General features: G+C 27.5%; 1 protein-coding gene across 3 annotated transcripts in view; it reads right to left on the bottom strand.

The window, feature by feature from the left end:
- Positions 1 to 16,326, bottom strand: part of LOC111629116 (protein mel-28-like) — a 43,783-nt gene that overhangs the window by 16,455 nt on the left and 11,002 nt on the right. The window contains exon 1 of one of the 3 annotated variants that reach the window (XM_023372982.1): positions 875 to 1,031. The exons of the other annotated variants lie outside the window; for them this stretch is intronic. Coding sequence (XP_023228750.1) covers positions 875 to 959 — 85 coding nt within the window. The 5' untranslated portion in view covers positions 960 to 1,031. Of the gene's footprint in view, positions 1 to 874; positions 1,032 to 16,326 lie in introns of those variants that run through there. 3 annotated transcript variants of the gene reach the window in all.

The following is a 16,326-nucleotide window of genomic DNA, read 5'->3' as shown; positions in this document are numbered from 1 at the left end:
TTTTGACCAGAAACTAGACAATGAAACAAGTCCTAAATTGAAGAAGAATGATGATAAATTACCTTTTCTTCTTCTTTTTCCCCCTTTTTTTTATCCTTTCAATTACCAGACTCACTACTTAGGATTGCGGCAGTTCACATTGATAAACAATATAAACATTCGATAAAAGCAATGCAGTATTTTACGTCTACAGTTTAAAAAATTGTACTTAACATATCTACAATACATTTTTTTACAAAAAACACATTATTTTTTAATTTGCAATTAAATATATTTTCCACTTTCTTTTCGTTTTGTCGATAACTCAATCGTAAAGAAACAATAACGAACTTCCATTGTTTATTTCTCCGGTAGCTTTCAAGTAGTTTGTCGGGTTTTCATGAATGAATAAACACTTATAAACGAATTTTGCATAATAAAATTTCTTACATAGAGAGAATTAAACGAGTAGACGTACATAAAAGTAAGATTTAAGTAATGCCAACGAGGAAATGGAGAGTATTAAACATCGATTTAACTTCATTACGTTGTTATTCTGGTTGCAGAAAGTACAAGTATTTTATAAATTACATTTTAATTGGGTAGAGGAGTATACTCAATTTCCAAATTCGTAAAATATGCAATAAAATTATCAGCGTTTTCATTAACAGAGTAAAGTAAAATGCTGAATAAAAATTAAGTGAGGTAAATAAACTATTGAAGCATAATCAGCGAAACTTAGATAAAGCATTATTATGATTTTCTAGATTTAAGCAGGAGGAAATTTAAGTATCGGTTACTATCCTGTAGTGAATTATGCTGGCTCGAAACGTGCACATTCGGATAATTGCATAGGATGGTAGAGGACAACCTGTGATAAATATAGGAGACTCACCTGTCTGCAGGGGAGAAGAGGCCGTAGGCAGATAACCCATGACATATTGATAGAGCACGGATATCTTATCGCCCAACAGACTCATGCTTGTTGATTCGAGACGAGTCTGCGGACTTGATCTGGCACCGACTGAAATCGACTGAAAAGTCCTTTCAGGCGACACCTGGTGGATTTAATAATTCCCACAGGCCTTCGCGCCTCGTCCCAGTTTATCCACATCCGGATACGTTTTTCTTCTCTTCTTAGAGAATCTCTCGAGACTTTTTTTTTTCTTTTGGAGTATTTTTCATGGCTAACCTTAAGCGTGACTTTCAACGCGTCGTCAGCCATAAAAAAGAAAGAAAAAATTTTGTTATCTCGTGCGAATCCAAATATTTTTCTCCAACACCGGAAATGAGATATTTACAGTTTTTAATCACATGAAAATTTGAAATTTAAAATTTTATCGGTTTAATAATTAATCTAGCAGAGCGAGGAAGCATCACTAATCTGTGATCCAGCAATTCTACTCCATATTATCTATTTCAGTGCATATTTATAGCTCTTATGTTATTATTATATAAAAATATAGCCTATAATAAATGTTCTCTATAAGAAAAATCCAATTTATCCTTCTGCTTTACTTAATTAAAGATCAGTTTTTTTGTAATCTGATAGCATAATATAGACTTAGTCGTTCGTATCTTAAAATATCTCAAGGTAATATTTGGTCGTTACTTGCTTACAAAAGGTAATATATTGCAAAATACTTTGTGATTAGAATCTATTTATTTAAATATTTAACCAGGAAAACACAAAACAGAAGCTTTCAAGAGTTATTCGGAGTTAAAAACACATATTTAGCTCTACGGATTTTACTGTTCTTTACGTGTGATAATTTAAAAGAAAGAAAAAAACAAAAGAATTCTTGTAAAATCAGCTTCTAGCCGTATAGATATTTTTATCGTGTTACCAGACGGCAATTTAATGGCAAAACTATTTTCTTTATGCAAAAAACACACAATTCTTTGTTCCAGAGAAAAACATATCCTAAATGTTCAAGATGTGTGAATTCGGCTGTTCTTTCAGATGAATTTCCGCCTATTCTTTCTTATCTATTTTCACATAAACTAACAACATATAGTGAAGTAAGATCCTGCAATGTATTATCGAGGTTATCTTCATTTTTTTTAACGAAGAAACCCAACAATTCTGTTATTGAAAAAAATATCTCCATCGATAGAATCCCACAGGGAAACGTTAATATTTTTGATAATTCGACAGAAAACACGTTGCATAATAAAAATAATGTGTAGATATATCGATTAAAACTCAAAATATATCTTGCAATATATAAATTTAAGCAGCTTATCTCTTTGCATTGATCTGCTCGTAAGATTTCTTTATAATACAGACCTGTATGTATAAAGTCGATTATAGAATTCTAGTGAATTAACTCGTGCTTACGAAGAATTATACACGCTAAACTAACCGTAAATATTCTCAGAAAATAATTATATATGAAAAAGTATTCCATTATTCCTACAGAGGAGTTTATTCAGCTCACTCGTACCCCTTCAACTAGAGCGATATTCTAGAAACGACCCTGCCAAATCATAAAGAAATGTTGATATATTAATAAATAAGCATTAAAATAGTATCAGTGTTCTTAAATTTCTTAGGAGTAAACATGTTTCATGCACGAACGCGTTTAAACAAAAAGCAAGATGTCTTCCAACAGCTTTGCCTGTACTGCGAAACCGAGTTCGTTAGTTCGACACGCACTGCTTGATATGTAGTGAATGCATCCGAAGCCAGAAAACTTAAGACCATCAAAATCTATGGCTTCTAGATGAAAGATAATCCAGAAACTATCCACTGCTGATTGGTGTCTTCCTCGTAATTAATTCACCTCTTCAATATTCCTATTGTAGCCTTAAGGGCATCTCTATTCACTCTCCTATTATGAACTTTGCTACTACTGTACATATTGAAATTATCTATGGTTTCCTTTTAATTATTTCTTTATAAATTTTCCTTCACTTTAATATAAATGTATAAAGTTTTATAGGAAAAATTGTAAAATATAAATAATTTCTTATCATACGTAATCATTTTTTTACTGTAATTTATGGTATAATTGCAAAATATTACTTAGATGCTAAATCTATACAACTACAGATATAAATAAAAAATTTCAGAAAATATATTTATTATTATAGATTTTTCCACATAATTTCCAAATTATTCTATTACTTTTTCATAATTAATGTGATAAAATTGTTAAGAAATTAGACAATTCCAGTTTCATTCTTCAAATAAATATTAAATATATTTATTATGAAATTTTTATTAGGAGAATTCTTTATCCTCTAGCATTATTCTAATACATATATTTCTATTAAATATCAGTATAATCTTTATATACAGTATGTAAAAAATATATTGATGCTACATAAAAAAGACAATTATTTAGAACAAATTTCAGCTAAAGATATAAATAATCGGTTTAAAATCTTAAAAAATAGCTTCTAATATTTATTAAAGAATAAATAATTATTATGTTGGCCTATATAGTCAATATTATTATAAATAAATTTGTATTTATTACTGGTTTCTAAACAAGTTTTTAACATGAAAAATATTGAATTTACTATTGTTAAAAAAGTGGAAAATATCAAATATGCTGCTTTTTTCCTCTCTATTTAGCATTTAAAAAATTCCAGAAATTTTAATTGTTCTTGATTTATATTTAAATTGCCCAATTTGATTTTAGCCCAATTTGTTTGCTTGGATAAATGTTATCAATTTAATTAGTTCGTGTTTGTGAATTAATAAAATTCTTAAAAATTATTTTCTAATTAAATAATTAAAAAAAAAATTAATTAAAATGTTTAAAAATTTATTTTTATTTAGGAAATAATTTAAATTTTAAATGTACAAGACACTTATAAATCTAAATGTGTTGTACAATAATTTATTACAAAAATTAGGAAGAAAAAAAAAATATTTTTTTAATGTTAATAATACGTTAAAATTTATAAAAATGCATTTTATTCCCTTCGTTTTACGTTTAAGTTGCATATTAAAGGTAGATTATTAAAGAAAAAATAAATTGTGCCTTCTCATTTAAGCTACTTTAAAACAATATATTATTGAGTTTCATTACAAAAACTTGTTCGTAATTAGTTCTAATAAACATTTTGCATTAATTATCTAATTATAATTATAATTTTCAATATTTAAATGAGATGTGCAGCTACTAAACAAACAATAGACCCCCATAAAAAGTTCTGTGTAAAGTTTGGCCGTTGTCCCTTGTTTGAACCGAACATTTTTATCTTATAACGACTACAAAGTATCGATTTAAAATTAGACCGAGTCAATGTAAGTAAATCAGGATAGTAATCCCGAATATAAACATTATCGTGACCATTAAAGGCCTTTTTATACAAGGGACGAATTAGAAAATGGCACAGAATTCGAATTAAAAATTATATGCAATTCTAATTGGCATTTGTCTACAGGAAAGTATTGCGATGCATTTATGTTTTTTCGATTATCTTCATGTTTTCCCTTTATCGTAAGTCAGCAAGATCGATCTTTTCCTTCAATAACATCAGGAATAAGATTTTAAGGAAGTTTATTTTTAAATTAATTACGCATTTCTAGTAAAAAATATATCATGCTAGACGACCTTGCAGAGCTTAGGGCCTCAAGCTATAAAGATATAGTTTGGCATTTACTTGATAGAAGAAAAGGGCCTCTTATAGGGCTTTGACTATAATCTTATATAGACTAAGTACAGTACTGTACGTCTGTAGTATGTTTATAGTGTCTTTCGAGTGGCACGTCATAAACTAGCAGCTGTAGAACCTATAAAAATGCATCTTCATATGAAAAAATCATTTAAATAAATAATTTAAATTCTAAATTTTCAGAAGGAAATTAATTTTTAAAATCGTGATGATAAAGGTTTTGTAAAACCTTTAAAGCTAGTCTACACAGCAGACAAAGAGGGTGGGTCCTTATCGTATCAAGCACCAGAGTTTTCACCCTCACACTAATAATTATTCGAAGGCAAAATTCACAGTTGAAGGCGAGTTACTTTTTTAAATGCAATTATATACAGCTAGTAGGTGTTTTATTTTAACGGATACTGAAGTCGAACCCGATCTTTCTTCCTTTGTTTTTATTTATATTTACTTTTTTTTTTTATTGTCGTCACGATAATTAATATAAAACGTTGGCATTTGATGCTTTGACCCACTTTATACTCAATGACTTTCTCTTCATAAATGAAAAATTAAGGAAGGACGACTGTTGTTTATATATAAAACAATTATTTCCTTATAATTAAATGATTTAGACATATTCAATTAATGAATAAAACTCTGACAAAAGATGTTCATTTAATTTTCTTATAAAGAATTGTGTCAATTTTCTATTTAAAATTTACAACATTTAAATACAGAAAATTGACAAAATGTCTGCGAATTCGAGGGAAAAATTATCTAGAAATTGATGCGAAATTAAGGAAATTATCAGTATATAATGGCCATTTATTTTACTTGAAAAAGTAGGAAATGGAATAAGGGAAATTAAGGGGAAAAATATTTGTATACCTTCAACAAAATTTACTTTATGAACCTTTAAAGAATAGATTATTCAATAATTTATTCAGTAGAAGTTATTCTTCCACATAAAATATTTTATTTATGAATTATTGAATAATCTATATAATAAAGGTTCATAAATATAATAAGATTTCTTGCTTCAAGTTTAGAATTCGATATTAAAAAAGCATTACATTTTGTAATCTTATACGTTTTATTTGAATTAGATTTTCGGTTATTCTTTTTAAATAAAACTATAATCTGAGTATTAAATTAATAAGCTAAAAATATTAAAAAAGACAAGAAAACGTGAAAAATAAATATGTATTAACAGAATAAAAGTACTTTTACATTGATTATTATGCAGAAAATTATCCAAGATTATTCATTTATTCGTTATTCCTTGATTAATTTTATATGGAATTTTTAAAATTCAATTTAAAGTAATTATAAAAAACTGAAAGTATTACAATTTCATAAATATTACTCAAATTCATACAGTGCTAGTTTATCTATCCTTAGCTGCATATCCTTCGTGATTTCGCATGAAATTATTAATAATTAAATTCAGAAAAAATTAATTTAACGAAATATTACGAAAAATTGACATTTTATTAATTGATAATTCCATTAATATTGTATTCACGTAAGGTTAACTGACGAGTAGATTAATTTTAATCGTAAACCAACTTCGAGAGAATTGAATAGAAAAAAGGGAAGATGTTGACTTAATTTGTTACGATTCATTGATTACTGAGGAGTATTGAGATTATGTAGCAATTATATACGTTTTAGCAGCTATTTTTTTACATTATCACGTGGTATGGATAGAAATCTAACTAGTTTAATTGGATATTTTCCCTGGAGATTCGCCATTGTATCGATCTCATCAACTCCAATGGACTTTGTTTTCGGGTGGTATAAATTCAGGACTTTTATCGTGTTTATTCGTAAACACGCAGGCAAAATGATTACATAATTCACTCTTATCACTTCCTTAAAAATATTATAACATAATAATTCCATTCCTCAAAATTTCGATTAGAAATAAAGCACTTTCTTGCGGGATCACAATCCGTATTTTGAATTAATATCGTTATGAAAAAAAAATATATTATTTTTAAAGATAAATTGCGTGTATATTTATTAATAATTATTCTAAATTTAACATTTGAATAAAAATATTTAATAACTTATTTACCCCCTTAAAGTTAGTACATATAAATTCCGTATAATTTAAAATTTATTAATAATTTTTGAACTTCCAAATATATTTCTAATTGTTTTTAAAATTTAACATCAACTATAGCATTTAGAGATGCTCTATAAAAATAAATGGTCCTGGATCACCCTAGACCAGTGATTCTTAACTTAAAATACTAGACGTAGAGACACGTTTTCTGGAATAAAAAAGCTTATTATAATGGTAAATTTCTTCAAAGAAATGTCGTTATTTACCTTATAACATTCCTAAAACCCACTGTTAATTTTGAATTTGTGGCAATGCAGTTCTAGAAGCATCTTGAAGGATCTTTTTTCTATCGCTTAAACAGTATCTACAGTTAAACTAAAATACATGCGAGAAAAATGAGACGATCCTATCATCTTAAATGAAAAAAAAAAACAGGATTTTTCATGAAAGTGAAAGAGCATATTTTAAAAATTCAAGGGGTGAAGACAGCGAAAAAGGTTTAGAATCTCTGCTCTGATCAGTAGGATGCAGATCAAGATGGAGAGAGAATTCTCAGGGCGAGAATTCTTCTAATTTTCAATAAATTGCAGTAAATATTGTATAATATTTTCATCCTAATTATAGAATTTTGTTTATAGAATATAGATAAATGATATCTCTAACCTATCTATGTCTTATTGTATAAAGCATATGATGTATAGATGTAAACACTGTGATACAGATCGCAAACTAAGCTTAAATATGGGTCAAAACATTGTTTTAACCTCGCTATTTCGAAATTATTAAGTATATTTTTCAGTTTATGCCACTTTTTTCGTATATAATAAAAATAAGGAAAACAAAAGTTTCGTCATTAATAATCTTATGAACAGGAAAAGAATAGAACAATCATTTTTCATAATTTTTTTTATTTTTAAATATTGCGAAAGTCCAATTTATTTATCTAACAGATGGCAAATAAAAATGTAAAAATATTGTAAAGTTTATTATATATATATATATATATATATATTTAATGCTTTAATGGGCGTAACTTTTTAAGTGTTTATGCAAATTAACGAAAAAGTCACGACTCAAAGAATTAATAACCTCGTTAGTTTTTTACCGATTTAAATAGATTTTTTAAATAAATTTCATGCCATTTGAAATTTGTGAAATTTCAACCTTTTTTTTTTATTTTATAATTATTTTTTATTTAATAGAAATTAGTAAAGGTGTGGGATTAAGAGTCGTCGGAGCGATTGATCTAGAGAGCGTATCCATTAAAAATAGAGAAAAAAGTCCGCTTTGATTTTTCTACAAGGAAAAAAATTCCATAAAAATTGAGGTTTTTTTTCTTCTTCTTTCATTAATTCTGATTGTTTTCTTGAAAGTAAAAAAAAATAATTCATTAAATAAGGAAATCTTCATTTTAACCTTGACATTCGAATTTCTTTTATCGATTTTTTTTTTCACGATCAAGAAAACGTACTAAAAAGACTTCACCATTCATTATCTTACTTTACAAATTATTCATATTTTACATTATTTATTTTTAATTATTAATTGTTATAGAATTCTGTAGGATATTTAGAATTGTTATACCTGTAAGCAATGATTTTAATGATATAATCACATGCAGCAAATTACTTAAGTTAAAAACACCATCATCCTTCATGAATAATTCCTACTAAGAGAGTGATTATCGGTTGGATGCTTTATATAAAATTATAATGATTAATCTGTAAAATTTTGTCAGCTTAATTCATAAAAGTTTCATAATAAATTACTTTTCTTGTTCTATAACTTAATTTTAATTCAGTTTTACTAAATATTTATGTGCGGGACCGAATTTAGAGTCGTAGCCCTAAGTTATAGGATAACTGAATAACACAAAAGGCCTCTTAACTAAGGCCCTAAGCTTCTAAGCTACAGATTAGGGCTCCACACTTTTAAATCTGTTATTATTTAGTAGAGTGGAAGGGAATGTTACAAGGGGCCTCCCCTCCATCAAATAATAATAAATTTGAAAGCGCAAGGCCCTATGCTGTTTAGATTACATCTGAATTCGATCCTGTTTATGAGCTTTATACATATATTTAATGAAGCAAATTATCTGTTTTTTCCATTCACGAAATGTGATTTTGTATAAACCAAACGGCGGCGAAATACCGCTTTGTCTTTCTTTAACTGTCGTTTTAACGTAAGTATAGCGTGTTAGAAATTGTCAAGCGAACGAATCAAACAATACAACAATGGATTAAAAAATGGCAATTCTTTGGATACCATTTACAAATATAAAAAAAATAATATTCAGTGTAAGAAATACATTTCGAATTGTTGCCTTTGTCAAATATTTAAAAAACAAAAACAATAATGAAGTAAAGTAGAGCTTGGTAAATTAACAATGCTGTATTGTTATACAGTATCTCTTACACAACACTTATTATTAAATCGATTTACTGAAAAATTAATTCAGTAATCGTGTGTATGGAAGTGGTGATAGGTGTACTGTCAAGTGAATGATCTCATAAAGAAGAATCATGCTCAGCTAAAGGATGAAAATTGCAACTTTAAAAAGAGAATAAAGTTGCAATTTTTATTTTCTTGCCGGTTATAATTCTTTGGGCACGATTCTTTTCTGTGAAACCAGTAATTGGGCATTCACTTTTACAAGTACAGTGTACTAATACACAATAATTCAAAACGTTCACGCAATAACCCAGTGTTGAAGTGTTAATTAACATAATTCCCATGAGAATCTTAGTTTATAAATCATATTTCCACATAACTTGAAGTAAGATACGATAGAAAAAAAGTGTATATATATACTTTTTTCTTCTGGGATTCGTATTTTCTTGGATAGATCCTTGTTTTCTAAATATTATTTATAGAAAATATACAAGGAATTGGTAGAAATCCTAGATTTAATTAATAGAATGGTCATTTAAAAATCGCTGTTGAAAGTGAAATAAAATATTATGAGAATAATAAACGAAAAAGTTGATGTCAATGAACAATCGAAGCGTGCCAGTCACAAAAATCAGATTTCATGCTTTAACGATTTTAGAACAAAGATTAACAATTAATAAAATTCGATTTTTCTCTTTAAAAAATTAAGATTAATTAAACTAAATATCAAAGTATAATTTCAAAGGTCGGATAAACTTAAAGGTTCATCTGAGGGTAAATATTTAAATATACATAAAAAGAAAGGTCAACCTCTTGTGCATTGCAAACGCCATCCATTAATTTGCTTCACCGATTCCCACGAATATCACGATATACCTAACATCATTGTGCAGTTTATCACCTTAATTACGTCTGAAGTATCCACATTTACTTCAATATTTTCTCTCTTCCTCATAAGGATTACATATATTAGTCTGAAAATAATTTATATCCTACTATATGGGATCTTAGAGATTATAAATTGAAGAACATACAGGTAAATTTTTCACATATAAGCTATTTTACCAATTATATCTAGTTTTACGTCTTGCTTTACCTATAATTCAATGATTTTAATGTAAATAATTTATAATTTAATTAAAATATGGCGTTTAAAGCCTTAGAAAATAACTTAATATTAGCTTAATCTATAAGCTTAACATCTGATTATAAAAATAGACGTTATAAAATGTTTATATAATAAATAATATTCGCGTTATAAGCTAAAATTACCTTGAAAGAAGCTCAAGGATAAAATGTCTGATAGAAAAACCATGTAAGTAGGCAGTTTTATACTTATAACCTATTTATAATAGAAGTTACAGGAATGTGGAATGCATCAATGACATATTTGAGCTCAAACATAGAATCAATATGGTAATTAATCACGAGGTTATGGGAAAAAATGATGCATTTGAATGGCATTTAGCATAACTAAAGAGCAGTCAAATACATCCTCTTTCCTGTAACAGGATAAATGGTCATAACGGTATTGAGGTCTGTTGGATTGGTAACTTAATTGTTCATAAGTCTTCGTTAAAAAACTTAACAATTGAATCGGAATGCTTAATAATTATATCATGAAATAATGACCGTGTCTATACATAATTAACTTTAATGAATATTATTGTTTAAGATAATTTCTTAAAATAAATTTGATAATGTAGACTGTAAACTTGCAGAAAACAAGTTCTAGTGCAATACAAAAATGAAAAAAAAAAAAAAAATGCTTAAAAAATTGCTAAGCCATGTTTCAAATGTAAATGATTTATATTCTGACAGATCAATCGGGAGATAAAACTATGCAAAACTAAAAAGGAATGATAACGTGTATTCCTTTTCGAGCAGACATATGTCTCCCCCCAACCGAAGCAGATATGTTGTCAAAAATTGAAATTTTAGTTTGATTCGAGCTTGGATGTCTTAATAAAACATTCTTCAATGTCTGCGCTTGTCAAAATTTATTTTTATTACATTTAGAATCGTGTTATTGACGTTCCTCGAGCATCTGAGAAGACAGTTTCACTTCCGAAAACAAGATATTTGTAATCTTAATCTGCTTTTTAATAACTATTTTATTTTATTTTTTAAAATTTTTTCTGTTATTATTCACATTTCATATGAAAAATACTTTATTTTTCGCCATTTATTTCTAGATTTCTATACTATATTCACATATACTCTCATACAGACAAAATGTATCTTAGTCAAAGAATGAAATTTATCATAATTATTTCATTTGCAGTAATTATGGTTATTAAATAGTTTGCTTATAATGAGATATGAAACCCTCCGCATTATTCCTACGCAAAAATAGCGAGTAATCCATTACTTGTAAAGCGTTTTCTGAAGATTAGTACGAAGCACCATCGCATTTCCTTCATAACCATTTTCAATAAATATCAGTTTCAGCGCGTATAAAAATAAATAATAAAGAAGCGTTATAAAAATGTATTTTCTATTAATAGGCATATAATGAATCTACTTCCATATCCACGGAACGATTACCAGTGGCTGAATGGATAAAACATCTGAACAATGGTAGTTGATTGCCAGTACGAGCCCAACCAACGGGAGTTTTCGGTTGGGTTTACTCACGTGTCAAACACCTAAATCGCGACTAGTTTACCATAGAAAGGCCATCCGAAAAGCACCCTCTTGGCTGTTATGCTGACTTACCCCATCAATTTAATCCAATTCTTCTCCACGGATGTAATGAACTACTTACAAAAGCATTTGTTTGACGGTTCTTCAATGAAGAATATTCTTAACTTGTAAGCGATAGAATTTCTAATCAGGATAGAATCTTTTTCAATTTTTTTTATACCATTAACACTGAAATTTACAACATTAGATATGATTTCATTATGGAGATTCTACATTATAATATACTGTACTGTATTCACTCTACAGTATATATATGTATTTATTGTATTTACTGTATATACGATTAGGGTCGTTTTAAGCACGTTTGAGGTGTCCAGTCCTATTTCTTATACGGATACGGATCAAAATATTAGTAATGATCAGCGAGATGAGATCCTTAAAAAGACGATGTCTCTGGCTATGGTCACTTATGCCTATGCATTAATGCATTAATCTTATTATTATATGCATGATATTAATTGAGTGCATAATAGTTATATTTACAAATAAGCATCTTTTATTTTACTTTTTCTTAAATATTCTATAGGTATATAGACTGGCTTTTGTATAGTTTTAATTGCATTGAATACTGTAGGAATACATAAATTTATCATGAATTTTCCTATAAAAATTTGACAGAAAGGTTTTGATTAATGATCTGTAAAAAATAAAAATAAGAAAAATGGAATTCAATATTTCATTTAGGAATTAGCAGTTATGGAGTTTCCTAATTCCATGCCTGAATTATCAATTTCGTAGGATTTTTGTACATCTATAAATCATAATAAACTGATTTTGTACATCTATTTTTATACATTTATAAATCATAAGAACTTTTGCATTATATCATCTTGTTTAGACCCAGACAGATTTACAAGTCATTAATATAGATAACGTATTTTGCTTGCTATATCCCTTCGAATAATTATATTTTGGCTATTGTATAATTTTAAACAAATTATAAATAAAATTTAACTAATTTTTATGATCGAAACTAATTACTGTATAAAAATATTCTTATAAACGTTTAAATTTTTCATTTCGATCGTGCTGCCATCTGGAGTCGTTTATCGTACTCTTTAATTTCAATTAAACCTCAATAATTTAATAATAAATTTTTAAATTACTAAAATATAATATAATTATTATTAAATTAGACAAGTTAAAGGTAAAGAATACATTTTAAAAAACTGCAAATAAAATAAAAAATGCTCCACCAGACAAAAATAGCTACAGTAACGTTCTCAGTAGTGCCATCTGTTTATGAGAAAGAAAACTACATTCAAAAATAATAATAATATCGATAATAACAAAAAAATCCTAATTATTTCATGTCCTTAACCATAAAAAAATAATAAAATTATTCATTGCTTATAATAGCTGTTATTGTTTATTTATAAACGTTATAAATAAAAATTCATCAGGTAACATTTCAACTTCTGTAGCAAGTTCAATGGATATAATTTGTATATAAATGTATTATGGATTTTATTACTATGTTTAAAATCAAATGTATAAAAAGAATTGTACTTTTTCTATATTCTAAAGATATTTCTGGATACGTATTTAATTCCCTAACAATATATTGTGTTTTTCTATTCAATGAAATCAATTCGAAGCAAGCAGGAAGCTGAAAACACAAGCAGTTCTTTCTTTTTTTTTTCTGTTCTTTATCAATACAAAGATCAGATCTCAATAAGTTTTTGTTCCAGAATGTACAATAATTTCTATATTAAGTAATAACTATAAATACAAAACTAGATATTATAAATTTTCCCTTATATAAATTAAATGTTCCAAAAGGTGTCTATGGTACCGACTTTAAACACAGTTTTCTCTGCAACCCGTGAATATAATTTAAAGAAATTTCACCGACGAATTCAAATATCTAAGCTTAATATATCATAAAAGTTTCTTTTGATTATATTTAATGGCTACAGAGAAAATTGTGTTTAAAGTTTGTAAGATGACCTGCAGAAACGTAGCTAAAATTATCAAATATTTAAATACATAATTAAAATAAGGAAAAATGCTAACAATGATTGTATGGAATATTTAATAAATTCATCAATTTACAATAATTACGTGCATTTAAATTAAATTTTTAACTACAGAGGTAGTTTCTTTTTTAAATTCTCAGGTAAACAAGCGTGATAAAGAGGTGTGTTAAAGGTTAATTCGAGAAAAGCCAAGGAAATTCCAATGGCAATGTCCTCCTTGGAACTTATAAAAGGAAACTTTTATATAAAAGGTCTTCTGTTATAGCGAACGGGGAGGGGAATGTACTGTACATTAATAAAATTTTTCGTTGATAAATGGAATTTTTTTACCTTACAAACTGAAAATCTAATACTCTAAATTAGTTTTAGATGGTTATTTTATTGAAATATATTCACTTTTTTAAAAAAATTTTCGACTTTTGGAACTAAATTAGAATTTTTTAAAAAATCATTAAAGAATATTTTTTAATTTCTCGTTTCGTTATAAATAAATATAGGTTGAATTACCGTTTTTATATATTTATGCAGGTTCAATACGTTATTTAAATAGAAATTTCCGAATGAGTGATTATATATTAAATCTGAAAGTGTTTTTTTTAACATTTAATGATATAAATGCACACGAAGTGAGACTGTTAATTAACTAGTTAATGTTCTATTGAAACTGGATAGAATATTATTCTAGAATATTTCATGTTCGTGATATTAGAAAAAGTTCTCAATGTTCATATAACTAATGTTCTTTTGTTCTTTTTTTTATGAAGTTTGAGGTGAAATGACGAAAACTTCGTACGAGAGAAGTTGTTTTGTTCGGCCTCCGATTGTTTTGGGCCGTTATTTACACTAAATAATAATGATTTATAGGATATTAAAATCCCTTGCATGTGTATATTTATTAATTCGTTATATCTCTTTTATAGAAAATATTATCAACTGCTGAAACAATGAGGTATAAGAAATTAATTTATTGTAGAAATGAATGTAGGAATTAACTTTTACCTTTTGTTACTTTGATATTCACAGCTTTATATATAGACTATTATATGAATAATTAAAACCAAAGTTTAAATTAATGGGTTTCAAGCTCAATTTAGTACTTTTCTTTTGTGCCTTCACCGTAAAATGCCCATTAATCATCTCACTCAATTAAAATATTTTTTACATAAATGTTAGCGCATCAGCATCAAGTATTTTTATATACAGAAAGTATAAACAGTGAATTTTATTCATAGAAATCAAATTAAATTTTGTTACTTTAAAAATTTTTAAATTGCGATTATAATCTAACCGACCTTCCTGCATCCAACCGGAAAACTTGATGGATAATCAATTAAATAAGAAATGTAAAATTAAATGGATTATATATTACCTTCTACAAAAGGACAATTTATATTGGACTTTGAATAACATTAATCAAACGTTGTATCGATCGAATTGCCGATTTAAGGAAGCGAAATCGTTAATGCCACTCGTTGTAATTCCAGTATCGAACGGTGATCCGAGAATAAAAGATGATGATGCTATCATGCGGAACAGAAAGATGGAACAGCGTGCCTTTAGAAGTCACCTCTTTGCGGAAAGCTTTATCAGAAAAGGTGAATAAACTAAAGCGGATTTTTTCGCCTTGCACACAGCATGCTAGTTTGGCTGGTAAATATATCTTGCGGTTTTCTAGACGACAACAACCTAAGGCCATTTCCGACATTTGATCGTCTATCATACGTGCTCTTTTTGTAGTCCGTGATTTGGATTGATGGACGTGTGAACAGTTGTGTCTGTCTTTAACTAGATTAGAATGCTCATTTCCAATGCATGCGGTTGTAAAGCATCTCAATGAATTCTTTTTTTCTTCTTATTCTGCCGACTCGTTTCGATGTTTCTGGGAACGAATTACATATACCAGACCATAACACCCCTAAAGCGGAATATGCATGCGGCTCGTTAAAATATTTCTATTTATAATTTTAATGGTTTTTTTATCCTGATATTTATCGTTTTTTATATCAGCGCTCGATATTTACAATAGCAAAAAAATAATGTAAAAAAGAATTTCAGTTAAGATCTATTAATATTTAACAATTAAAATTATTGATATTAAAAATAACATTATTATAATTATTCTATTGTAAATGCATATAATAATAATATTATCTCGGATTAATCGATTTTTTATTTATTTATTTATAATTTTTTTTAAAACCAAAATTCAAACATCCGCCATTGGAATTGACAAGCAGAAACAACGGCCTTTTGTTCTGTATCCAGATTATGGATGATTCTATTTTTAGAATGTCATAACTAGTTGAATAATATTGCCTTTAAGTAAAATATTTTCTTTCTTCGGACGTGACGTCATTTCCGGTGCCTCATGCCCTTCTTTCTTTTCTGGCATCCGGAATGCAGGTTGAGAGTTCAGAGGTTACACGGGCTCTTGTAATGTTATACGAAAAAAATTCTTTGTTATCTTACAAACAATAGAAAAAGTTAAGAGAATTTCTGACTGAAAGATACATAAATCTTGTATATTTTTATAAGGATCGAGACGTATCAATTCAGGAAGCTGTTACTTAATTACTGTATTATTGTTTT

This window comes from Centruroides sculpturatus, unplaced genomic scaffold (genome assembly GCF_000671375.1).
Source record: "Centruroides sculpturatus isolate CEXI.00-Female unplaced genomic scaffold, Cexi_2.0 scaffold639, whole genome shotgun sequence".
Taxonomy (NCBI): domain Eukaryota; kingdom Metazoa; phylum Arthropoda; class Arachnida; order Scorpiones; family Buthidae; genus Centruroides; species Centruroides sculpturatus.
Note: the sequence above shows the minus strand (reverse complement) of the source record. Positions and strands in the feature narration are given on the sequence as shown.